Source organism: Hoplias malabaricus, chromosome 1, assembly GCF_029633855.1.
Source record: "Hoplias malabaricus isolate fHopMal1 chromosome 1, fHopMal1.hap1, whole genome shotgun sequence".
Lineage (NCBI taxonomy): Eukaryota > Metazoa > Chordata > Actinopteri > Characiformes > Erythrinidae > Hoplias > Hoplias malabaricus.
The window spans coordinates 65866438-65892861 of NC_089800.1; the positions used below are offsets into that span (position 1 = coordinate 65866438).

Below are 26424 nucleotides of genomic sequence, written 5' to 3' on the forward strand. Positions count from 1 at the left end.
GAGATTAAAAAAAAAAGAAAGAAAAATAAAAAGTTAAAAACTGGTGTTTACATTTATCATCAGTATCAGCTAAACTGCTGTAGTATGTACAAACCGGATTTCAAAAAAGCTGGGACACTAAACAAATTGTGAATAAAAACTGAATGCAATGATGTGGAGGTGCCAACATCTTATATTTTATTCAGAATAGAACACAAATCACATATCAAAAGTTTAAACTGAGAGAATGTGTCATTTTAAGGGAATAATATGTTGTTACTAAATTTCATGGTGTCAACAAATCCCAAAAAAGTTGGGACAAGGCCATTTTTTTACCACTGTGTGGCATCCCCCCTTCTTCTTACAACACTCAGACGTCTGGGGACAAAGGAGACCAGTTTCTCAAGTTTAGAAATAGGAATGCTCTCCCATTCATGTCTAATTCAGGCCTCTAACTGTTCAATCGTCTTGGGCCTTCTTTGTCGCACCTTCCTCTTTCTGATGCACCAAATGTTCTCTATAGGTGAAAGATCTGGACTGCAGGCTGGCCATTTCAGTACCCGGATCCTTCTCCTACGTAGCCATGATGTTGTGATTGCTGCAGAATGTGGTCTGGCATTATCTTGTTGAAAAATGCAGGGTCTTCCCTGAAAGAGAGGACGTCTAGATGGGAGCATATGTTGTTCTAGAACCTGAACATAGTTCTGCATTAATGGTGCCTTTCCAGACATGCAAGCTGCCCATGCCACAAGCACTCATGCAACCCCATACCATCAGTGATGCAGGCTTCTGAACGGAGCGTTGGTAACATCTTGGGTTATCCTTGTCCTCTCTGGGCCGGATGACATGGCGTCCCAGTGTCCCATAAAGAACTTTAAATCGTGACTCATCTGACCACAGAACAGTCTTCCATTTTGCCACACTCCATTTTAAAAGACCCCTGGCCCAGTGCAAACGTGTGAGCTTGTGGAGCTTGCTTAGAAATGGCTTCCTCTTTGCACTGTAGAGTTGCAGCTGGCAATGGCGGATGGCACGGTGGATTGTGTTCACTGACAATGCTTTCTGGAAGTATTCCTGAACCCATTCTGTTATTTCCTTGACAGTGGCATCCCTGTTTGAGGTGCATCTTGGCTTCAGAGAGACACTGACACTCTGAGAAGCTCTTTTTATACCCAATCATGTAGTCAATTGACCTAATTAGTGTTAATTGGTCTTCCAGCTGTTCGTTATATGCTCAATTTCCTTTTTCCAGCCACTTATTGCTACTTTTTTGGGATTTGTTGACACTGTGAAATTTTAAATCAACATTTTCCCTTTAAAATGTTACATTTACTCAGATTAAACTTTTGATCTGTCATCTATGTTCTATTACGAATAAAATATTGATATTTGCCATCTCCACATCATTGCATTCAGTTTTTATTCACAATTTGTTTAGTGTCCCAACTTTTTTGGAATCCGGTTTGTAAGATGGTGCCAGCGTGTGACACTCTTTTCATCTGCTCTGATGACAGTCTCTGTGGTGACCAATTCAGTGTCAGGATTCTCAGTAATCATGTACACACACACTCAAACACACATGAACTGAAGAAGACAGCTACAAAACATGGGCAAGGCCAGCCCTCAGATGTCACACCACCCTGTTACATCATATAAAAATGCCTGATTTATCGAGAAATATGACATCACACCATTACAAGTGTTGGTCCTCCACTGTTCACATGGTACACACACACACACACACACACACACCAGGGTCATCTTTTGTTAGGATGCTCACTGATACAGGGGGAAATGACACTTCAAACTTATATCTAGCACACATGCCTGCTCTTTGAAATTACAAATGAAGTAATTATACACCAATTATAGCCTATCACCATGTGGGGAAGTTCAAGCTTATATAAAGGGTAAGCTTCTGTAATGCTTCTGTGGTATTTCATAACTCATGATTAAAAACCCTGATGACGTTGTTTATCATGACAATCCTGCAGACAAGAATTGATTAAATTAAATAATTTTGTCCAAGCTTATTAAAACTATACATGCATATGTCCAAAACTGCAATTGCGCCTAACAACCCTCACAAGTTAGCAGGGGGTAACGAGCACTGTCAAATTTGCATAATGTTAACAACTCCCCTCCTAGCATCCATTTATTATATGGATTGTTAGCACTGCAGAAAGAGGTCATTGAAATAAACAGAAGAACAGATTTTGATTAACACTTTGGGATCTCAAAAGGACATAACTACCATAACTAGAAACAAAAGCATGGCTCTTGTGTGTGTATGTGTGTGTGTGTCCACAATGGAAATACGCACCTTGCCATGTTGACCCAGTCGCTCTAGGCAGATAACAGCGTCCTCCCAGAGCTCCAGTCTCTCATAGATCAGCAGAGCAGAGCTGGTCAGACCCAGATCTGTCAGCAAACTCGCTAACTGTCTCTGTGAGAGAGTGAGAGAGAGAGAGAGAGAGAGAGAGAGAGAGAGAGAGAGAGAAATATCACACAATGACAGACTAAAACACACATGCATATAAACACAATCTGCAATGTAACATGAAGATGAGCCAATCCTATAGATAAACATTTATAATATATATAAAAAAATTGGATAGCAATTGGTCTTCATATATTTTATGGGCCATAATATTAAGAAATAATTCTTGTTAAATCAACTTACCTTAAAATATGTAAATAAATAAATAAATAAATCCCCTTCCAACATTATGTTTATATGCACTATTTATTCTGATTTATGGATTATTAACCATTATTCTATCATCAGAATTGAGGTCACCAATTACTCTTCAGAGACTTTGAGACACATTCTGAAGAACCAATTTGACTGGATTTGTTATCTTAGATTACACCTACATTACATAAACCTTCCCTTTTGGAAATATTCACTCTTTAAGGATCTCTTTGAATCACAGCATTCTGTGACCCCTAGTATCTTCACCTTGACTGGCATATCACGTTGCACCAAGCATTATGGGTACCCATAAATCCATAAATCTTAAATTTATTCGCTGACGTCATTGGCTGCGTTCGTGCGAGCAGGGAGACGTAGGAACGTGAGGCTAATGGCAAACATGCAGGTATAGGAGGAGGAGGAGGGAGGCAGACAGCAACAGCGAGAAAGGGAAAGATGGGGTTGGATTGTGACGGGGAGAGAGAGAGAGAGAGAGAGAGAGAGAGAGAATGAGCAGTGTTTCCCTGTAGTCTAATTTGTGTACCTTATCAGTCTTTTCACTCCCCCCTTCTCCCCCAAGCTCCCAGCGCAGCCCACACTCCCCAAGCAGAACTGCATGTTTTATCATATTTACGCCAAAATGATTAATTCTATAAGCAAATACAACAATATCTGAACTCGTTCACCATCTTAAAACATTCCGGCCCTCCAACCTTCCTGGTACACACAAGACACACACACGCGCGCGCTCGTTACATGCAGCTCTCGTCTCCCACTAGCCTGCGGCTGCTCAATTCCCCAGGCAGCAATAGGGGCGCCTTCAATTCCAGCTTTATTGCTGTTCGCCGTTATTACACAGAGCCTAGGCAATGTCATCTGCTGAACTGATCTCCCCATTCCTCCTTTCATCCATCCATCCCTATGCCTCCCTCCCTCTCTCTGGCTTTCTATATTTTCCCTCATCCTCCCACTCTCTATCTCTGGGCATCTTTTTTCAGTTTCTCTCTCTCTTTCTCTGTGTCTGTGTCTGTCTCTCCCTCTGTGTCCGTATGTCTCTCTCTTTCAGTCTCTCACACACATTGCCACACCATTTAGTTCTCACTACTGTATATTCTATCTTGTGTTGTGAACAGCCTCAATCTGACTCTCCTGTAATTCCACAGCAGCAGAGCACCAAATAAACCTCTTCAAGTGTGGACCAGCTCCCCAGAGGCAGTGAAATGTTTGAAGAGGATAGCAGCATAACCTCAGTGTCGAGACAACACTCATACGGGCATCCATTTCTGCCCTCCTGACACGGTATCAGCGCTAACACAAAATGCTCCTTTTTGTTGCTAAAGTGCTGTGGGAGACACTTCTGGGAGTTAACTTCAATTTCAATCTGTTCCGAGGTTATACGAGTCAACTGGAACACAGCACGAACACCATGTGACAGAAAGATTCTTAAAGGGAAGGGGGAGGGTGTGGGGTGCAGCTAAAGACTACACACATTTCAAACTCCGGGACCAAAAACAAAAACACAGAGAAATGCAAGCATGTTTACAAATGCGGTCTGATGTGAACCTTCTCTCTGAAAACAAAACATGAAATCTGTCAAACTGGCACATATACAAATTAACGTTTCTCCACATTCTTCCTATAACTCAGACACAGAACTCACCAAACTCCTCACAGACAGTCACCCAGAGCAGGGCCCACACACTGACATATACAACCATTTCACATCACAGCAGTGTGTATCAAACCTTGCATGAGAGTTTAAATATTTATGTTGTCATTGTTCTGTCAACTAAAACAGGGTAAATCATACGGTGATGGCTTAGTTATACCTGTATGTCCCAATGTGGCGGTGCCCGGCAGCTGTAGAAGACTTTCAGTCTCTCTATCACTGGACATTTCGTCTCGGTAAAGAAATCCACCAGCGTCTGTAAGAATTGCAACCGAAAGGTTTTAATTTGAAATTATACAGCTCATAACATTATAGAACAGCTAATACAAAGTCTATCTAACTATGAAGCCCATGTTCCATCCAGACATAAACATCTGAACTGGCAACCAAGCTTGTGGAAGTTGTCATTCACACACACACACACACACACACACACACACAGCACTGGCCAATAAACAAAGTTGACCACTGCACATATGGAGATTCATCAAAGCAGTTATTTGATAAATTGCTTCTGTGCTGAGAGCTTAGAATCAGACCTTAAAGTTTCCATGTGTGGCAAACTGCAGGTCGAACTGTACCATTGGTTTTCACTGACCAAGCTAAGTGCATGAATCTAAATTCTCCTTGATGACTTGCTCAATTTGAGAAAAAAAAAAAAACACAGACAACCCATCATCTGTAGCAAGAGTTTGCTGATCTGTCGCCATGGTCAGGCAAATTCAGAATGGTCATGTCGCCGTGGTCAAAACGGCAAGGGCACTGCAAAACTAGGTAGGTCAGCAAGTTCCCAATAAACAAATGTTATGTTTATATGCACACACCATGTGACCCATTTTTTTTCAAGTGAATCTCTCCCTCTCTCACTTACACACAGAGACACAAACGTGAGGCAGAGAGAGAGAGAGAGAGAGAGAGAGATCAAACTTAATTATTACTCACAGATGAAAGAGACAATGACTGGTCAGGAAAGAAACTGGAAGTTGAGCAACACAGGTGTTAAGAAGGTAAGAAATATTATGCATTATTTTAACTTTAGTTGCAAGCAAATCAACTAAAATAATAAAAACTAAATTTAAAACTTATTTCTAATAAAGAGCTAAAAATATTATTTTTGTGCATAACTTTTCCCCAAGGCTGGTAAACAAGGGAGAAACTTCACAAACAATTGATTGACTAAGGCTTCCAAAATAACTTCACATGGCATCATCCTGTCTTCAGTTAACTGCAAGTTTTTTCACAGAAAGCTGACAATGATCAATGTAGCTTCCAATTATGTAGCTGCAGGGCATGGATAAACTATAAAGGCTTAAAAAACACCACCGGCTTCCATCTAGGTGTCAACAAAACAAATAACATATTAGAGCCTGTCAACAGAGGCTGGAAAAAAGAAAAAAAGAAAAAGAAAAGTCTCCTCTCAAGAAGAGAAATAAGGACACCCGTGTTGAATAGACGTCCATCGGGTAAAAACACCAGGGAAAGACAACTGCAGATGTCTGAGGTGTGTTTGCGTGCCTCTGTTGCATGTACTGGCCTGTCTGCTCAGGAATACAGTAAGCTTTAGTGAAAAGCTCACACTAATTCTTTCTATTTGGAGAAATGGAAATAATCAGAGGGCACACACCCATCAGGCAGAAGGACAGAAATAAATTCTATGAACACGTGTAAAACGTTAACAGTAGAATAAATGACAAGAATGTCATCAGCTTGAAGAAATGAGGATCTCCTTCTGCTGCACAGTGCTGTCACATGGATGCTGGCTACATTTTCTAAACTGAGTCATTTGTAAGGTATGATGCTGACATCACTGCTCCGGCTTATTCTGGAAGACATACGCCACAAAATAACATTCATCCACTTCCATTAAAAATGTTTTGTGAAGAAATAATGATAATCCAATTTTATTGCAATATCTGTCACTGTAATTATCAGGGTTGATTAACCAGTGTACTACAGTTAGTGTTGGCCAATAAAGCACAACACTTGATGTTTATTCATGTTTACAGCTGAATTTATTTATTTATTTTTTTACAGTCACAAAGAGGGTCAAATATCATTATGTCATAATGTGAAAATAAAGATGTGTCAGCTTCAATTATCCCTCATAATAACTACAATTTAGAGTTTGTATTATATTTAACCAAAAGAAACAGCCGTCCTATAGCGCTGAAAACGGCACTTCCCTCTAATAGTGGACGCAAACAAGAGGTCAGTTTGAGACACTTGCTACGAGAAAGTGCCAAGGCTTAATTTTGTCTGTGGAAGGATGGGGATAAGTGGCAGCTCAATGAGAAACTCGTGTGGAAATGAAATTTCCGACTGACTTGATGCAATCAGTTTCTACGGAGGAGAGCAAAGCTCATTTGTGGGGTGCCTGAAGATAACGAATGACTTATTTCGCTCTTGCTTTTACAAACCAGTTATATACAAATGCTAATTTAACTGTGTGGGTCCTGCATCTAATCCTTGCGGAGGAGTTGCTTCCCCAAAATAAACATTACATCGGTGGAAGGAATATTCCACATTATCCGCACTTTCCAACATATTTCCAAAAGAAACCAAACCATATCTATGGAAAAAGTGTTTAAAACGTTTTTAAATATATGCAGCATTGACACACTGAGGAGCTGATAACTGCAAACTAAGCACTTGGCAAAGCCTAAACAATGATGTCTATAGGACACGATGAAATAAACAGTAGAGCATGTGCTCATGTTTGCTCAAAATCAGGTTTAGTGTAGATTGCGGATCTTGCAATACTGGAACGCAGAGCTCAACACAGTGCACAAAGGAAAGCACATCATCAAAGAAAGCTCTAAGCTAATAAAGAATAATAAAGATTCTGATTAATAAACAAGATTGAAATAATGTTGAAAAATGTTCAAGATTAGCGTTCCCTGCTGACAAACAAACCCAGAAAGGTAAAGACTCCACACACCGACTCAAAAATAAAAAATTAACAATTGATTTCCGTAATGAAATGGTGGTGCTCAAAGAAAAAACATTAATTGTGTGTTCAGCAGATATATATATATATATATATATATATAAAAAATACACCAATTGAATTATTTTGAAACCAAACTGAATTTGTGCTGGACTGAGGTGAACAGAGCAAGGAGGGGTAGCATTGCAGTGCATGTTCTCCAGTCTCTTGTTTAATCTAGCCACAAGATGTTTAAATCCATATCCAAGACTTAGGCTGCCTGCCTCCATTTCAGGGATATTATTGATTAACCACAGAAATTGAATTTCATGTTCTGAGAAGTCTACTTCATCCAGGGCATCATTAGAGTTCTAAATGAAAAATACGAAGGAACCAGTCAATAACAGGCGAAGAAAGTGCTGCACACCAAATCAGTGTTACAAAAGATGTCTTTAAACCAACGAGTCAGACAATGTTGTTTATATGTTATAGCAGTGAAAACTTTTCTGATGCAGTTTCCTAGTTTAGTGCTCTATCTCTTTATAACTTTTAAGAGAAGAACCTTTACAACAAGTGCCTTGCTACAGGTCAGACACAATGTGTGTTCTTAATCTCAGAAGAAAGGCCAGAGCAGGCAAAGAAAATGAATCCAACGCCAGGGAGAAGAAGATTGGAGGACATGTGACTGTTCACAGTATGTTGGGATCCATATCTAAAAGGTCAGAAGGTGGTAAGCATGAAAATCTATAAATGTACCAATCTAAAGCCTAATTTCTATTGTACTTGTTCACATCCAAAAAATACATGGCATGACAGTGAAGATTACTTGCTAGAGCTGGGAAATCAATAAAAATTTAATTGAAATTTGAATTCATACCTCACAAATGAACATACTCTAGCCTATATTAATTATACGGAATTTTCTTTTAATTCTGTCCATCTATTTTATTTATTTTTTTAAATTACTCTACTTTTTAAAAATTACCCCACTGGGACATATTAAAACCATACTGTCATGCATGTAGTCATATGATTCTGCCCTACCACATGGTAGCAACATGGAGGAGAACCTAAACACAGAAGCCAACCGAACAACTAGAGTAGCTTGTATCAAAAATAAATAAATAAAATATGCTGTGACAGTCATTTGGACATGTTTTGATTTTGGTGAAGACGATACAGAACTAAGTCACACGTAAACACTGACAAAAAGCTTCCCAGCAACATTATCCCAGCTTTAATACTTGAGCATATTTATAGTACAAGTCTTGCTATGAGAGTTAAAACAAAAACAAAATAATTGTTCATTAATCATGATCAAGGTAAAATGTTCAATAAATTGCGGTCATATCACCCAACACTATTACATGCCTAGCCCTGATGCAATGGAAGATTTGACAGTGATTGTGAGAAGTTTTTGGCTCTCAATGAGGCAGACGTTTCCTCTCCAAAGAGACATGACACCTGCCACAACACAGAAACACCATGTCTGACAGCTTTCTATTTCTTTCCCATTGCTGTCCCTGCTCTCTATCTCTTCACTTTTCAAGTCAAAATATCTAGCTGTGGCAGACGTTAAAAAGAAAAAAAGACTAAATTTACAATCTTTTACAGTGTTCATACCCTCTCTTTTTTTAACTCCTATCTTCAGCGATCCAAGCCTCAGGGCATGCTGTCAGACTCTCCAGCTGTCCCCTGGGGCTACAGGGTGTGGTGTTGGGGGGGATAACTGTGGAACTGATGGTGGCTGCAGCGCTGGAACTAGCAGGGTGACTGAACACAGTGGTATAAAAAGTTTGCTCTCACCCAGTGTCTTCATGTATCTGTAACTTGGTGATGGACGGCTGTATGCGTGCCAGACTGATCTCTCTTCGGTTTCAAAGTCTCCCCTGGGGGTTCGCCCTCAGGGTTGGACGACCTGAGCGACTTGTCAAATTGTGTTTGTGATGTCAGAGAGGGCAAGCATTTTGGGACTTAAAGCAAGAACAGACATATTTAGCCAGAGAAAGTTGTCGTTCTAAATTCTACTTGTCTCAAAAGCCTACTCCAAATTTTCCATCATAAACAATCCTATAAATCAATAGATTAAAAACAATTCCAAACATCAAACACAATCAGTGCCTTGAAGCTGCGGGTCTATGCAGTATTACACAAACACAAGGCAAACAACAGTATTGAATCCATAAAATGTCAAGACATTAAATCCATTACGCAAGATCTAAGGAAACAGAGCTTTGACTTTTTTCCTTTTTTTTTTTTTAACCAAAATAAATCTGAAGTGTGTGATTAAAATCAATAGGATACTTGGCCTGTTTCCTATGCTGCACAGGGAGTTACACATTAAATAATTCCTAAGTATAGACTAAAACACACCCACTGTAATAATATCAGCACTTCAAGAGGTTTTATTACCCTGCCCTTTCCTCTGTTCCTCTGCTGAATAAAGTTGAGTACAAGCATTACTATCATCAGCAGTGAGGAAACAGGAATCAGCTGACAGGAAGCAAGTTTGTCTACTCTTTTCTAAACATTCACACACCGAAAACCTCAGGAAATTTGAGATCTGGGATCACTGAAACTCTTATAAAATGAACAATGCCGTTTTATCACATGAAAAGATTTCACTGACCCAGTAACAGAGACAGCATACAGGTGTGTGTGTGTGTTAAACATTACCTGAGTTTGCATCATGGCACGCTCCACTCTCCGGGAGCTTGTTCTTTCCAGTCTGGTCCGCAGACAGAGCGCTGTCACCTCCACTGTCCAGAACTTCGGCTGGGAGAGCAAGCACTAAGGGTTAAGGCACAAAAAAAGGGGGGTGGGGGTGTCATTTAAAATATATTGCTACATTTTTCAGATATGCATCTTATGAACTGTTTGCTAATGTACAATGCTGAAAATGCAAATAAAGCAGAATAGAAACCAGGGGCAGTATTACAGAAACTGCCAACAATCAAACAGGTCATGACAAGATCAAATTTGTTTTACATAAGCCCATCCTATCTTAATTTAATGATTTTAGCTTATCTTTCAGCAAATTATCTCCAGTTAGGAAGTCTTGACCCACTCCACTGAGGTCAACAATCACCTCTTGGCTGTTGCCAGCAACAACCAGCAATACACAAAGCTGCTGGAGCCAAAACAAAACAGCAGTAAAATACCTCAATATAGTTATATACTGGAAAATATGTTATAAAATGTTATAAATGTGAAACTTAAAAAAAAAATTGACCAAATTGGAAATTATTTTAACAAATGCTAAGAAGTTCAAGCAGATTATATTTGGAAATTTTTCATCCACATTACCACAAAGACATGAAAAAATAAGTATAAATTGTGGTTGAGTCTGCATTATTGGGAATTTATCAGACTAATAATCATAAATTAATAATAAATAAATTTTTAAAAAATGTAAAAAATCTCAGAAAAAAAAGTTTAAATCTGCTATAATAGCAAGCAAATGTGGGAAAGAAATTGGTTGAGCTGGCGATGACCCCATGCTATGCCCTTCAGATAAACAATCTGAATATAAGAAAACAACTGGGTACAGAAGCTTGCACTACAATAGGGAGAGCCTTGAGATTCATTGTTGGACAGTTGTTTCCAGTATCATGGGAGCTGGTAGTTAGTAGCAACACATGTCGTCGAAAATTAAGGAAAAAAAAAAAAGTTCTCAAATTTTTCAGTACCACACAATTATCAAACCAAAACTTCCAAGTTCCACCTATGAGTCTTATCACAGAAACATGGGTGCCCAGGTTCTTCCTGGGGCATAAGGCAAAGTCTTGCTTGGATTTTTGCATGTTTTTTTTTTTTTTTTACTTAAAATTATTCTAAAATAATTACTGAAAATTATCTGAATGTTTTACACACAATTATACATTTCTGAGAACATAAGACTTATGGGAAGTAAGCGTTTTTGAAAAAATAAAAAATAAGAAGAAATCAAATATCAGTTATGTGCTATAATAGGTCATAGGTTAAAGCAGCATGGCGCTTGGAGCAGGTGCTCATAGCGGCTCTCTGTGCTTGTACCAGTCAGGGAAGGAGGCGCTGTGCTGTGTTAAACAGTGATTTAGGACTCTAATGATGTGAAGAATGGGCATGTTTTCCTGCGGCTGAACACCTTCTATTTTGTCTTCACATGCTTTTTTTTCCCCTGATTTCCTCTTTGCCATTTATGTCATAATGCTTGTAAATCACTCCAATAATGTGTATTTGGTTGTGTGCCTGATGTCAGTTTTGACTGCAGTGTGATCAGGCTGAAGCAAGTTAATGTTATTACTGACTGCAATTCAGCAACGTCTTGTAGGATCAATCAGACTGTGAAGTTAGTTTCGAGCCATCCAATTCACACCCCCCACTTAAAATATATGAAACCCCCCTCACTTTATTTGCCTTGGAGCCAGCCCTCGTAAACCATTACTTAAACAGTCCTCTACATTCTGTAGCATAATAAAAGACATCATCAAATAATGCTCAAATTTAAATATCTATCCAATGCTGATTCCTTTCAAACAAATACCTGCCAATGCAGTTGTTTCTTTAACAAGCATTTTAATTATTACATTACAATTATTTCAAATAATAACAATGAAAATACTTTTATAATACATGAATACAACCTAGTACAAGAATGTCAAACAATACAGAAGTGTCAAAGTGTGATTTTTAATGATGAATTCTGAATAATGCTATACTGCACTGAAATACCCATACAAACCATGACAAGTTCTAACATGTGCCCTTAAGCCCTTCCCCGAGCGTCAGTAAGTGTTGCTCTTATCAGAAAGACTCCATCACAGCTGTAAAACGACGGATCATGTAGTTAACAGGGATCTGAGGAATGAAAATTCCTTCCAATACACGTTGCTGGAAATGTCTGCCTTGAGTGCCAAAGTCAGAATAAATGCAATAAAGCCAAATGAATATATGTGATTTTTCTGACAACCTACTCAATATGGCCAAGGTATCAATTTTACAATGGTCAGGAGTTTAAAAAAATAAATTAATAAAATAAAATAATAATTTTAAGAATACTTTTGAAAACAGTAGGATGCAAAGTCTAAAAAGTATTCTGATTAATTCTAGCAATATAAAGAATATTAAGTTAACAGTCTATATTTAAAGCCCTGAGTTAAGTGTGTGAAGTTTATTTGTGCTTGAATTCTGCAGACAGCACTGTAGTTTTTTTTTTAGACATGTAATCTGATGAACAACTAGCATCGTGAAGAACTAGAGTCTGCAAGGTAAATGTCATTTCACATTTTGATGACTGTGTCTGTAGCGCAAAGCTTTGTCACCAAAGTGATGTGTCAGAACAAAGGATGAAAAAGCTGAGGCAGGAAAAATTAGGCAAGCTGCCATAGAGTAGCAGCTGACGAAGAGTGTAAGGATCTTAAACTCTACAGATTAAGCTTGAGAGTATATTTACAAGGTGAGGACAACTTCTGTTTACAGGGTGAAGTGAATTTTACACACAAACACAAATGTGTAGAGCAAGTAAGGATAAATAAGAAAGCAACAAAAGCCATACATATGTCAATGGAGAAATTATTACTGTTCGTTTTTGTTAGCCTACAAAATATTTTTTTCAGGCATCCCAATTGATTTATCCATGATTTACTACGTGTTACTAACAACACAAAAACAAAATACATTTAAAATCCCTTTTTTGAAAAGAAACCCCCATTTGCACATTCATGTCATTGTGAATGGCAGCAGCAATAAAACACTTGTTCCACCCAGCAGTTGGTAGTGGCCAGATTTTGAATCATTTTTACTTTTTGGAGCGAACATTCTGTGTGCTGACGTATCACAGGTCAGCTGAAGTATTTCAGAATCCTCCAGAGGGGGTTAAGTTTAATGATGCTATTGATCCTGGAGTATCAAAGTCAAAACTGGTTTTCACCCACTGCTTATTATTCACATCATCAAACCTCCCTGGTGGAAGGGGTTAGTCTGTCCAGATGTGCCTCGATGAGGTGGGTCAGGCCAGTAACCACTTGCTTTTCCTTCCATGTGTTTATTCAGGATGGGAAATGTAGAAAAGTTGCCACAGCTTTACTGACTTCTGGAAACTTTGGGTTGCTGCGCTGTATTGCCAAGCCTGCATAAGAGCTCATTGGATTGCGTTTTCGGTTTTGTGTTTATGTGCCTGTTAAATTTTTATGACTGTTGTGCTCTTCATCTTTTTTGGCTCATGACCCATCTGAGAGTTTGCATCAAAGGGTGTAAAATAAACCACGGTGCTACAGCTAATTAGACCAGATTAAGACTCTCAACTAATGCTAACCATACACTATATGACTTTGAAAAGACTTTAAAGACTAAAAAGACTTTAAAGTGCCACACCCTCTCACATCTAAAGATAATGTCACGACAGTGAAACTGCATGAAAAGTCATTTGGTGTAAGATCAGCATTGAGGTAATATCACCGAGTTGTTAGTCACGAGATTCCTCAGTCTCAGAAAAACTGTCACTGGTATATATTCATTACTTTTAGATAGGAAACTTAACTGCACTATATTCGATATAACTGTCGATTTTTTAAGTTCTTCTTCTTCATCTCCAGGACTTATATTATTTTGCACATATTACAAAGAAAGCTTACAGATATTCATTTCTCCTTCTGCAGAACGGGATGTAATGAACCTTTAGGGAACTGTAAAACAACGGCAGAACCTTTAAAGGTACATTTACACTGTAACCGTTTATTTACATTGTTTTTTTCTTACATGGGTTGGATCTCTGCGCCGAGTGACAGGCTGAACCATTTCACCCATTACGCCACTTCCACTTTCTCATTGCCAACTCATCAAACATAGCTGCTTGGTCAGGAGCCCTAGTGCCAGGAATCGACATGGCTAGGCTATTGGATGTGAAAAGTATTGGTGTCAAGCGCAAAGTGCACATTGGTAGGCTGCACCTATATTTTTAAAAATAATCAGCCTCTCACAAATATAATGAACTCCAAATATAAGCATATTTTCATAAATACAATACTTTGCAGTGTTTATTGGTTATTTACAACATCCACATCACTATTTACACAAGAAAAGACTAAAGACCTGTGATATTAAACACAATTGATTTTATTGGAGCGTCAAGAGTTAAAATCGCTCTCCTGACCCCCTCAAAAAAAAAAAAAAATGATTGAGATGATGGGAGCACACTGCAACTCCAACAAGAGTCACATTATTTTATTCTGACTTTGGAAATTTGTCTGCGACAGTGAAATCACTTGAAAGGTCACCTGTGTAAGCATAAAGCACTCGACCCTGAGACTAATATCTGTGACAAGTGAATCAACTCTGAGTCTTTTGAAGACACATGAACATTTCTGGTGTACAGACAACTAATTTAGCAAACTTACGAATCAAGTCCAAGTCTAATCTCTGACCTTTCAGGTTACAGAAAGTCCTCTATTACGTTACACCCACTCAATTAGTGCCAAACCTCAAACTTCCCTCCTCATTCAAAAAAAGTCAGAGCAAGGATGAATCCCGAGATGGCTTGTTTGAGATTTATAAGTACTTCACTTATGAGGACCTCTAACTCTAAGAACCTGAACTCAACAGCAAGCTATAAAACGCGCCAATGTGTCTGATGACATAGGCCTTACAAAGAAGAACGAAGACCAATTAAGTTGAGAATGACTAGTTTAAACATTTTTTAAAGTCAAAAGCTATACTGAGAGTCCTGATTTTATCATGTGGCTTGTTGCACATGAGTTTTTAGCGTTATGCTAAAGATTGACACCTGAGTGAGGCATGTCTAGGCCCAGGAAGACCCTCTTAGAAAGCCCAGTGCGATGCAAGCCACATATGTTCCCCAGCTCTGGCTACAGAATGTGCAATGAGCCCCAGAGTCAGGCAACAAGCTCCATGCTCTGTGCAGGAGCTAAACATACTCTCAGTTGATGAGTTGCTTCAGGAGCTAACCGCGCTCTTCTCTGCTTCACGCCATTGTCTGCAGCCAGAGTCAGGTTCCAGCCATCCTTGGATCTTTTCTTTTCGCTTCCTGGCTATAATCATACTTGGACTCTCAACCAACAGCTATGGTCTTTCCATAAGCATTTCACAAGTTCAGTCTCAGTTCTCATGACACACAGAGACCCTAGGGTTAGGTCTTATCCTTATAAAAAATAGGTCATGTTTCAGAGATCAACCACAAGGTTTCAAGAGTTACCAAAGTGGAACAAGAACAGCACAGGAAAATAGTAATAGTAATAATAATAATAATAATAATAATAATATGAATTATTGAATGTGTGTGTGGCATTTTTGTCAAGTTCTTTAGTTAGCACAGGTGACTTAGCTGTGCCTGAGCTGCTGGATTTTAGCCAGTGTCAGACAAAGGAGAAATAGCCACCATCTTGCAAACACCACTGTGAACTCGGAGAAAACAGGAGATTATGGAGGTGGGTTTGTTGGTAGGTATCAAACACCCAGACACTACTTAGTATGAATGTGGAGGTTGGTTTGTAGGAGGGTATCAAGTACCCAGGTGCTGCTCTGTTTGCGAGGCTGGAGAGAATGTTTTTTTTTTTTTTTTTCAGTGGGTCCCAACACACAGCACTACCATAACACACAGAGCTCAGGCTGTTATCAGCCCATGGGGCTCCACTGCTGAGAGGTTGACAGATAGTCTTGGGGATAAATGCATACACACACACACAGCATTGGTGGGAAGATAAAAAGATATGGTAGGAACATGGCAAGGAGGTGAGAGGGAAAAGAAGGGTTTGAAGGAGGGAGGGGGAAACAAATTCCCCTTGAGGTCATCTTTTTCCTCATTCCTCACTTCCGTGTCAAGATGAAAAGATGATTATCACAAAGCTGCTTCCTCCCATGGGGGACATTGCAGGAAGAAAAAAAATGAAATAAAGAAAGAAAATGTTTAAAATAATAAATAAATAAAATAAAAAAATCACAATGGAGATGGACCACCAACCCAACCGCTCAGTCTTCCCCAAAACTCTGGTTGCCATAGTAACAACATCAGGGCTCAATGCTGGAGGAAAAATAAATAAATAAAAGCCCTGCTGTTTTTCTCAGGCAGAGCTAGCTGCTACTGGACGCATCACATAGTACACAGCAACACACTTTCACACACTGAATGCTGATCACTCTTTAATTATTCATACAGGAATTCCTATAAAGTATCACTATGGTTTTAGATGGCGTTAAGTTAAAAATGTTCATAATATTTATATTATCAAACCTGCGGAGAATGAAAATTTGAACAGGTCACAAAAAGAAACCGTAGGTTTACTAAAGGCATGAGTTTGGCTGTAGTCCTTATCCATTACAAATACACTCTTCTGCCTACTGCACTACACCCTCCACTGCCTGACACTTGGTAGGGGAGAAATACAAGAAGCGAGTAGATGAGATGAGTAATCCAATTATGAAATGACTTAGCTAACAATTATCCATAGCTTAAAATATGATAAATTCAATTAGCGCAAATTGCAATGTAATGGTTTAAGCATAAATCCATTTATGCTCAAATTAAACAGACTTTTAATTTTATATAAATAATTAGTAATAATGTACACAACCATTTTAAAAATGATTTAAAAATTCCCTTACATTAAAAAAGAAATGTTGAATTGTTTCAAAAAGTAGAACACTTACAACAGCGTCACAAGAACAACACAGATTCCTGGGTATCGTTCAACCACTTCACACGGCAGGTTATGTTTGGTTGGATCATACGATGTAAGTGCTTTTGCTATATTTGCATGCTTTCTTATCAAAACTGCAAGAAAAGTCCCATTTCTGCCAGTTGGGAAAGATGAAAATATATGTTTGAGAGACAGAGATAAAGAAAGAGTGAGAGAAATAGAGAGGTGAAGAAATAGAAAGCTAAAGACTGAAACCAAGAAAGAAAGTCCAAGACAATTATAATAAACAAGAAAATAGATGAAAGATGACAGATGAAGCCAAGGCCACTACATCTTCCCATAAACATACACTAGAGTCCAACATGACATCTGTATAAACTAAGAAACAGATTAAAGATAATTATAATTAAAAGGCCTTTGAGTTTTGAATCAATGCCCCTAACCCAAACATCAAAGAAGAGATGACCCCGGCCTTCTCCCAATACACAGCAGGAGTCATAATATCCTGAGGACAAAAACCAATTTGAGTAAGTAATAAAAAAAATAAAATAAAATTAAAAAAAATGTAATACCCTTCTTTCAAAAAGGATTATCAGAAAACAAGTGTAAAAGTTTGCCCTATCAATGAACACAGCTACAGATTACCATCTATTACATGATGAAAATGACATTAAAATTGTGTCTAAACTGGCTATAAAGGCTTAATGAATAAACACAAGTTCAGTATTGTATCGTACATGAAAGAAACAGTGCCCTTCTATCTTCACAGTTTGTCTCTTTAGAGGCATATTAAAATATGCTGAAATATCAATAAAGGTTTTATTTTATTAAACTAATTCGCCAGCTCCTATTACTTGATCAAGCTGTTAAGTTTTAAGGTGATTAATGCTGTTAGCAAACATTGATTTCATCTGTCCATGTACACAGCAGTGATTTGTCGGTGCAATTCAGAGCAAACAGGCCAAGAAGCATTTCCTGCTGAGACACCTGTCAAAGGCAGAGAAATGAAAAAGTGAAAAATCATTGGAGGGAAGCAAGACAAGCTTTAAAATCTAGTCTTTACAGAAAAGAGCTGGAAAAGGTTAGAAAAAGGAGAAAGATAGATAAGCAGAAAAGGGAGAGGAAGAGAAAGAGAGAGAGAAAATGCAGTCTAAATGAGGTGGTCCTGTTCAGTGGTCCATGTCCTAACCTTTATTACTTTAATTAACCAGATAGAAAGCAAAGTGTCTATACTTTGCCAGAGGGAAAGAAGGTGAAAAACACATCTCTTCCTGCTTCCTTCTTCCAACAGTCTTGATTTTAGATCCTAGTAAACATAAGATATATAATTATACCACAGTGTGTTCTGAGCCCTTAGTGTGATTTGCTGAGAAATGTTATGAGTGCCAATATTGCATGACAGTGGCACTCTGACCAACGCTCCCCAAGTATTACTCCGTGAAATATAAGTAAGCCAACAATGAGGTGTGCCTCATAGTCCTTTTCCACAAATTTTTGGTTCCCATTCACGCACCTAATTCGCTGCCACCAGCTGGAAATAAAAGAACACTAGGTACTTTAGCAAACCATGACATCTTAGGGTGAGTCGAGATAAAGAAGCTACAGAAAAAGCACAGAGATTAAAGAGATATAATTCTGTGAACTCATTCTCTGCTTTGCTTTGAAAACAAAGGAAAAAAAAAAAAACAGGAAAATGTTGTGTTTTTCTGGAGCTGTGGTCAGCACCTTGCTTCTGAAAAAAATCTTTACAACAGTCAACAAAATGTCTGAAAGCAACAGGGAAGTAAAAAACCAAACAAAACCCAAACCTGTTCAGAATTGAACCATAATGCAACGGTATTCTTAAACTTCAAACAGAACTCCAGTCAGAATAGAAAACTGGCTTGCGTTTAATTCTTGATGCTCCACTGTCACTCTAGAACTAGCATCACACTCGAATACAGATCATCAAAGTTAATGATAAAAGCATGCATCTGCTTTCAAGGTTAGTGAAAGTCATTTGCTGAAAAGACAGTATTCAGTGATTTCATTTTTGGCTAGGCACCAGAGTCAGCCCAGAGTCTACTGAAAGATCCAGTCAGAGAGTCTGTGTAAACACTGCTGTCCTTCACAACACTTAAACCACATCTGCACAATATCCATTCTAAGCAAGAGGTGAATTAAATAAAGAGCTATCTGACAAGGCGCCACTGGTATAGCATTTGTTCATAACTGGATCTGCTGAGCGACAGAGGAAGCATTTTAGTGCATGGTAAAAGTCTGTGTGGCCACTTTTGGCCAACACACTGCACAAATTTGACTGCAAACTGAGCTACGTACGTCAAGCTTCCTAAGCATCAAGACTCTCTTGAATAAGCAAATATCAGACATTAGCTCATAGCAGTTCAATTTTTATCTCTCCATTTCAATGCTATTCCAGCCTGATAAACTGAGTCCATGCATGGAACAAAGCACAGACTTATGTCAGGGTATTACTTTTCGGCATTAGATCAAATACAGCTTTCCATTTACTCCAGATGAAATGCAGCAAGACGTGTCATTGACGACTTCATGAGAAATGAGAGCTTCTGGCCTTGTTACTGTTTTAGAGGTTTTTAAACGTGCAAGATTTTAGACAGGCAGGGGTTTTTGGCTGATCATGAGCTGCGGTCTGCATGTGTTGAGGATATGGCTGAAACAGACACACTATTATAACAAATGCTCCTTATAAAATTCATTGATTACTGTCTACGACTCTGCGTGGCATAATCTAAAGTAGATAGATGTGCAAGTAGGACAGCCTGTACACAAAGAGCTCTCACAGCCTAATGCTGCAACAAACTTCAACCTTGAGGATTTGTCAGTTATGAGCAGAGCTATTATGCCACATGGGGTTCACAAAGAACTAAGCCAGATGGGGAGTGAGGAAGGTTGGTAAATCCAATTTGTATAAACTGGTTCAATCAAAAGCTCTTCTCTCACAAGAATGCATTCGACGGTACAGTAATGAACGGTCACATATCCAATAAGGATTATTTAAAACAGCTAATTTTTAAAGCTTTCTATTTTTGGTGAAATATGTAGTTTTGAGGAAAGACATGGAAAAGCAATGTAAAATCCTATATGCTTTCAGAAACTCTAACACACACCTAACACAGCAACACAGTATTCTCACAATATTGCCCTATTACTTATATTTGTCTGAGTTCTACACATCATTGGTTTCCACTTTGCTTTCTCTTAGGCAAGAAAAAAGGAGACAAATTACACTAGTGCACCAAGAATACAACCTACCTAAACAAAATCCTGGTAAACATATAAAAGATGCTTATTCATAATTCACAACACACTTTAGGAGGAATGTATGTACTGCTGTGAAGCATTTCCCAATAAAGCTTATGTAATGCTGCTCTCGAAAGTTTAGCAGATGCCACCCAACACATTCCTCAATTTCAGTGCATGACAAAAGATTTTGTTGAAAATTCTATCTATAATGTGACCGAATACATGGCTTCAGAAAAGAAAACTATCAGGCACCAATAGCATTTTAAGTGCCAAATAACAACATGAAAATACAACACATTTTTAAATATTTATCAAGTTATAATATCAGTGGTGTGCTCTAGCATTCAATCACATGGGCATGCCCCCAATCAAAATAAGCATGATAACAAATATAATAACAGAAATAAATAAATAAAAAGAAATTTTAAAAAGCACTAAAATCTAGCTAAAATTGATCAATTAAATAAATATGCAAATATCCAAAATTGCTCTGTCACCAAAACACCACGAATGATTTAGTTCATTAATTTACTCACAAAAGCCCAGAAATGTATTTAATTCTATCCCTAAGAATATCAGTTACATTTTCACCCTTATCTGAACTCCACACTTGACAATTCTGCATCCCAAATGATGTCATGCTTCAGACAGTTATATGGCCTAGTAACTAGTGCCAGAAACTAATGAGGGATGAGACAGTGGCCAGGCAGATGAAAGGTCTGTTTGACCCCACCTGAAAATTTCATTTAAAAGAGTACTCCCTTGGACTGGACTGGGCTGGTTAAAACCTAAGGTGTTGGATGTAGCTGTAGTCACAAGCTTCAGTTTAGATTCAGAGGGACAGACTGTGCCGGACAGAGAGCCTCTCTCTGCATGTGACCCCTCACCTTTTGTGTTTTCCTGTGCTTAGAGTGGGGCAGTATGACACGTTTTATTTGGTTTGAGATATTCCCCTCAGCCATGTGTGCATGTTTTAGAGAGTTAGCAGAGGGTGGGGGTGTGGGAGAGATGGAGATAGAGAGAGAAAGAGAGAGAGAGAGGACAATAATTTGTTTTGAGGTGCAGAGGCTGGTGATCAGACTCAAGCTGACAGGCCAGAGGAAAAGAAACTTAACCTTGTTGGATTGGTGGTGCGGTGATCGCTGAACCATGTAAAAGCCTTCACAAAGTGATGGAGATGCGCAGGTGCACAGGAAAGACAGCATCACTTGCCAGACTCATATTATATTGTCACTCTTCACTTTTGTATCGTACAAATGTGATTAAACGTTTATCCCTTTTCCTTGAGCGTGTCCATACGCAGTATTTTTGGTTTTGGTATCTTTCGGGATGACTTTCAGCAAATGTCTTAATGAGAAATTCAGCTGGGAAAGGGAGTGAAATGAATTATGCAAATATACAATTTTCCTTGAGAGACAGACAATGACTCAATCTCCTATTAAAGCCTGCAGCATGCAGAGAAATTCTTTTGTATGTGTTTAAATATACATATTTAAACATGAATTTATTTAGAGGTATAGATGAAAAGCTAAGCCTCTGGTAAAGGCATCAGGACTTGGTGCTCGGTGTATTCGGGAGATTTATGGCAGGACAGCCACATAAACGCTGGGGCTATAAATTAACCTCAGTGGCTGACCTGCTTTCGCTCCGACCGGCTCCGCTTTCCAAATAGATTTTAGACCTGAAGCTGAGACGGCACTGGCCACTCGCTCTTGAAGTCATCATGGACTCTGTCCATTAGCTCTAGCGAGCACATGCCCAGCGGGTCAGAATAGAACTCTCAGCGCACAGCAGCCAGCACATGATTAGAAGATCCTGAACACAAACCAAACAGCACAAGTCTCAATCCATACAGCTCAAAATTACAAGAAATGGTGATAACTAATACATTAGCCTACTTTTAAAAACAATGATCACAAATGTTTATGCAAGCGCAGTCTGATTGTAGGCTGGTTCAGCACATGAAACATGGCCAAGCAGAAAATTATTTCAGAGATGTAGACAAGACTTAAGCAAAGTCAGACTGCAATTTAATGATTCCTTGTCCATACAAAGACAAATTTAACATTAAGAAGACTTGGTTAACCAAGGTAACCTAGGTAGATTGATGAAAAGTTCCTCTGACAAATAAATATGAAAATGTGAAAGGTGCTGGTGGTTGCTGAACATATGACAACCATCTAACCAGCCTGCAGATTCTCTGATCCACATGTAGGCTGGGAAGATGCCTGCTCACATGACCAGCCTTAAAGCAGAAAAGGGTGGTGCAACTAACAGCAATATCCTTAGTTCTTCAGCTCATAATGCGGCACATTAACAAGAAGCTGACAGACAACTCCAGGTGTTGAATCAAACAGAGCAGATGTACCATCAATCACTCAAGATTCAAGAGAACATCCCTAAAACGGAAGGAACAAGGGCTGTTCTGGCCTGTGTTTTTCATTATGGCTGGTCTCCTGATACTGTCGAGAGCAAACACGAGCCCAAAACTCTCACAGAACTTTTTTTTTTTTTTAAGAGCATGAAAATTGGCAGTCAACATGGGACCAAATAAGGTGAATGAAGAGGGAAAATAGTAATTTGTCACTAATTTAATTTAACAACACAGCCATGAGGTTCCAGTAGAAAAGAGGGGAAAAAATGTAAAATCATTTTTTTCTGAGATATTTGCAAACGAAGCAAACTAAAGAGTCAGTAATTGCTTTTGAATTCATTCCCATCACCCACACAACAGCACTGTAGATGAAGTGGCATTCTCCTTATGGCACAGAAACATTGGCTGTACAAAGGGACAGATTCCAGCTAACTGTAAATCACACAATTAGTCTGCTTTTCATTACCAGTAAAATCAATCCTATTTAAGTAAAGAGTGCCTGTGACAGCAATAAATGAAAGCTGGCTGAAAAGATTTCAGTTTCAACTATTTGCTTGATGATGTCTTTTGACCACAAAATGGAAACGAAAAAAAAAACAAAACAAAAAAAAAAACGCTGAAACATTAAATGTAAAAGCATTTTATTTTAACTGGAAATGTTTTAGTATTTCAGGAAAAATATATTCAGTAGTCATGGGCTCATGACACAGATTCTATTGGAATAAAAGATAAACATTTTTGCTTTGGTGCAAGCCATCTGTCTGTACACACCTAACAAACCTATCCAACTAGTTGTGCACTTGAACTGAATTGGATCCTGGAGAGCAGGCGGTCAGTTTGCTAAACTGAATGATGACCAACTTCATGAATGAAATCATGGAGTAAGTTCAGGAAGTGCAGGACTAATGCCACCAGTTATATCCACCCATCAGTGCAATGCCCCCCCCAAAGGAGAAGGAAAAAAGATTTATGAGTAAGACATTGGCCTCAAGTTGGATTGAAAACTCATAGTTTGACATGTTGCAATTCTACACCCTATTTTTTCATATCCAGACTTGGCCATTGTTTCCAATTACATGGACACAAGTTCTGCTGTCAAAGAGACCAGACCAAGGTAACACCTCAACACAACCAAACAAGCAAGGCATGGCATTACATGGATGACACCATCTCCCTCTCTCATCTGGTGTGAAAGAAAAATATGCAATCTCTCAACAGTGGGATGGCTGAGGTCTCAGCAATCTTCAGGAAATAAAATACTGACTCTAGCTTGCTGCTGTGACGCCACAACCCCGAGGTGACAGTTCACGCCCAGCTGGTACAAAGAGAAATGGGAAAGTGCTGACAGCACAGAACTCTAGGATGGAGGAAGCGAACATAATCCAAGTGGTCACCGCCAATATCTGGATCTCCTGTTGACGGCATCTGGGAGAGATACCAGGGAGTCTAACGTCACTGGTTTAAGAAAGAAGGCCAGAAGAGCCATCAAACCCAGTGACTCATCATGGATTGGGGACTGAAATTGAAGCACGTCTGGCAAACTGGAAGGGGATTTTGATGGGAATGTCACTCATTTCATCACCACGGATTGGTCTCTGGGAGTGGATAGAGGAAGGGATTCAACTATGGAAAAGAAAACTTTGCTCATTTAAACACACATTGAAACCAATAAATAATTCGCAACTTTATTTATATATTTTTTTATCCTTCTGAGGTGTTAAAACGAGGAATGTTAAACTTTAAAAACTCATCATGTCAAAGCCTGCAGTAAATAACCACATACAAATGGATTCTGCTTTAGTTACGCTTCCAATGGATGTAACAATTACATTCCATATGGGATACGTGCAACAAATTAAATAACTATGGCTGAGCAATAACCACTAGATAAGTGCAAGAGTTGTAAATGAGCCATCACCGAGAACAATATTTTATTCAATGACATCAGCCATAATCAAAAGCACTGGGAATATGCTTTTTGAGATTGTGGGGTTTTTATTAATAAAACTAAATTGCACTGGTAAAACTACTCCCAAGGCACCAATGCAAATCAAGCACATTTCTGCAGCCTCCACAATGCAGTGAGTCATGCCACTGACGTTTCTTCTGTCACACACAGCTGATGACAAAAAGGAATACATCTTCATCACACCTACAGTGACACATGTAAGTAGATGTTTTATTTAAATGGCACACATTTTTATTCTAGATCTCTACACACAGAAAGAGATTAACTAACGGAAGAAAGAATAGTTAATTATAGAGTTAAATGACAGAGCTGTGAATGTGTTCCCTGGTGGTTCTGCAAACGTGCTAGTCCTTTTAGCCCCCTGACTGGCTCCATTATTTAAAAAAAAAAAAAAAAAAAAGCAGCGTATAGCTCATGCATTCAAATACTCCAATACTCTATGCATACTCCAGCATAGAAGCTGCATGCCTCCAAGTAAGGCTTCTTTTCAGAGTCAATTTTGCCATTTCAGTTTACCAAACCTGAAAACTAACTACAGTATGAGAAGAAACATATATAATAAAATGACAGCTTCTGAGGTAAAGCCACTTGCATTTCCATTGTTTTATGCCCCTCAAAAAAAGGAAAATTAGTGTTTAAACGTAACTAATACCTGAAACATAATGAGGTGTATTGCTTATTAGGTACATAATTATTTCATTATTACAAATTACTTAATTACTTATATTTATTAAATAATAGTACTTGTATTTAATTACAGCTTTATTGAGCTCAATAAAGCTATGTCCGAATCCTCCGTTTCCCCTAGGCGGCAAGCACACTCTCCCTCCTGAAGCACGCTTTATAAATGATGCTGTGATCTGGCTCTGTTAGCCACCGTAGCGGACATACTTCTTTCTGACTGTTCCGCAGAAACGCACATTTCCATGAGTTGGATTCAGAGCTGGAGCATGAGGGGACGTGAATAGAGTTGCCAGCCCTCCTGTATTTAGACACTAAATGCCGTGTGGTGTTTGGGACCCATTCAGGATGCATTTTATACTATATTTTTGAGGTGAGACACGCTGCACTCCCTCAGCTGGAGACAGGGGCAGATACTCCACGGCTCCTAACCAGAGAACAGAGCTTCTCATTGGTCATCACTTTTATTTAACCAATCAGCAGCCAATGGAATTGTCTCACAGCCGCACCTACAGGGGTTGTTTCATGGCAGCACTGAGAGAAACAAGATCAGTGCTAAACAAGATAGCACTTTAGCACTGTGTCTTGAAGAAACTACATATAATTTCTCACTCAACACATCTGTGATGACAATAAAGCTGACATTAATGATTGATATGAGCTGTTTGTGAAGACATTTGGTTTTCTTTGTTATAGAAAAATAAGCAGCAGTTTGGATGTAGGCAATTCCTTAATGAGAGATATTCAGTGTTGAGCAGATAAATTGGGCAGATTTTAATAACTATAATGTATTTGAAATGTGCACTGTATAAGATTATTTTCTAGGAAAACATAAGTATTGGATCTGGACTTGGTGTCAGCAGATACCAGTTAAAACTCAGATCAGGATTGGGGGAAAAGAAACAAAACAAAAAACGATTGGGACATCAATAATTCATTTATTTATAAACAATTCAACACATTCATCAATATGTTTCTCAGCTTGTTTAGCCCTAAAACCTTGGCAAATTCCTCCAAACCACCAGTTACAAGACATTTCTTGCCTTGATATCTTTGGAGAGCAGTGTGTCTCTGGACAGTGCACTGGAGTTGAAACAGCAGTTTGAGACGCTTTGAATTGGATGCCAAAATGTATACAGTATAACCTCCATCTAGGCTCTATGAGGCTCCATGTTTTCAATAACAAGATTAGGGGGTCTTAACATCAAGAGGGGACCACCAATGATTCATCACGG

General features: G+C 38.7%; 1 protein-coding gene across 2 annotated transcripts in view; it reads right to left on the minus strand.

Annotated features, from left to right (window-relative positions):
• Positions 1-26424, minus strand: part of ttc27 (tetratricopeptide repeat domain 27) — a 78775-nt gene that overhangs the window by 23697 nt on the left and 28654 nt on the right. Inside the window, exons 10-12 of one of the 2 annotated variants that reach the window (XM_066671018.1) lie at positions 9946-10059; positions 4504-4599; positions 2303-2425 (exon numbers count right to left, since the gene is read on the minus strand). In XM_066671018.1, the coding sequence (XP_066527115.1) occupies positions 2303-2425; positions 4504-4599; positions 9946-10059 (333 nt within the window). The remainder of the gene's footprint in view (positions 1-2302; positions 2426-4503; positions 4600-9945; positions 10060-26424) is intronic. The other variant, XM_066671028.1, reaches the window with a different exon arrangement.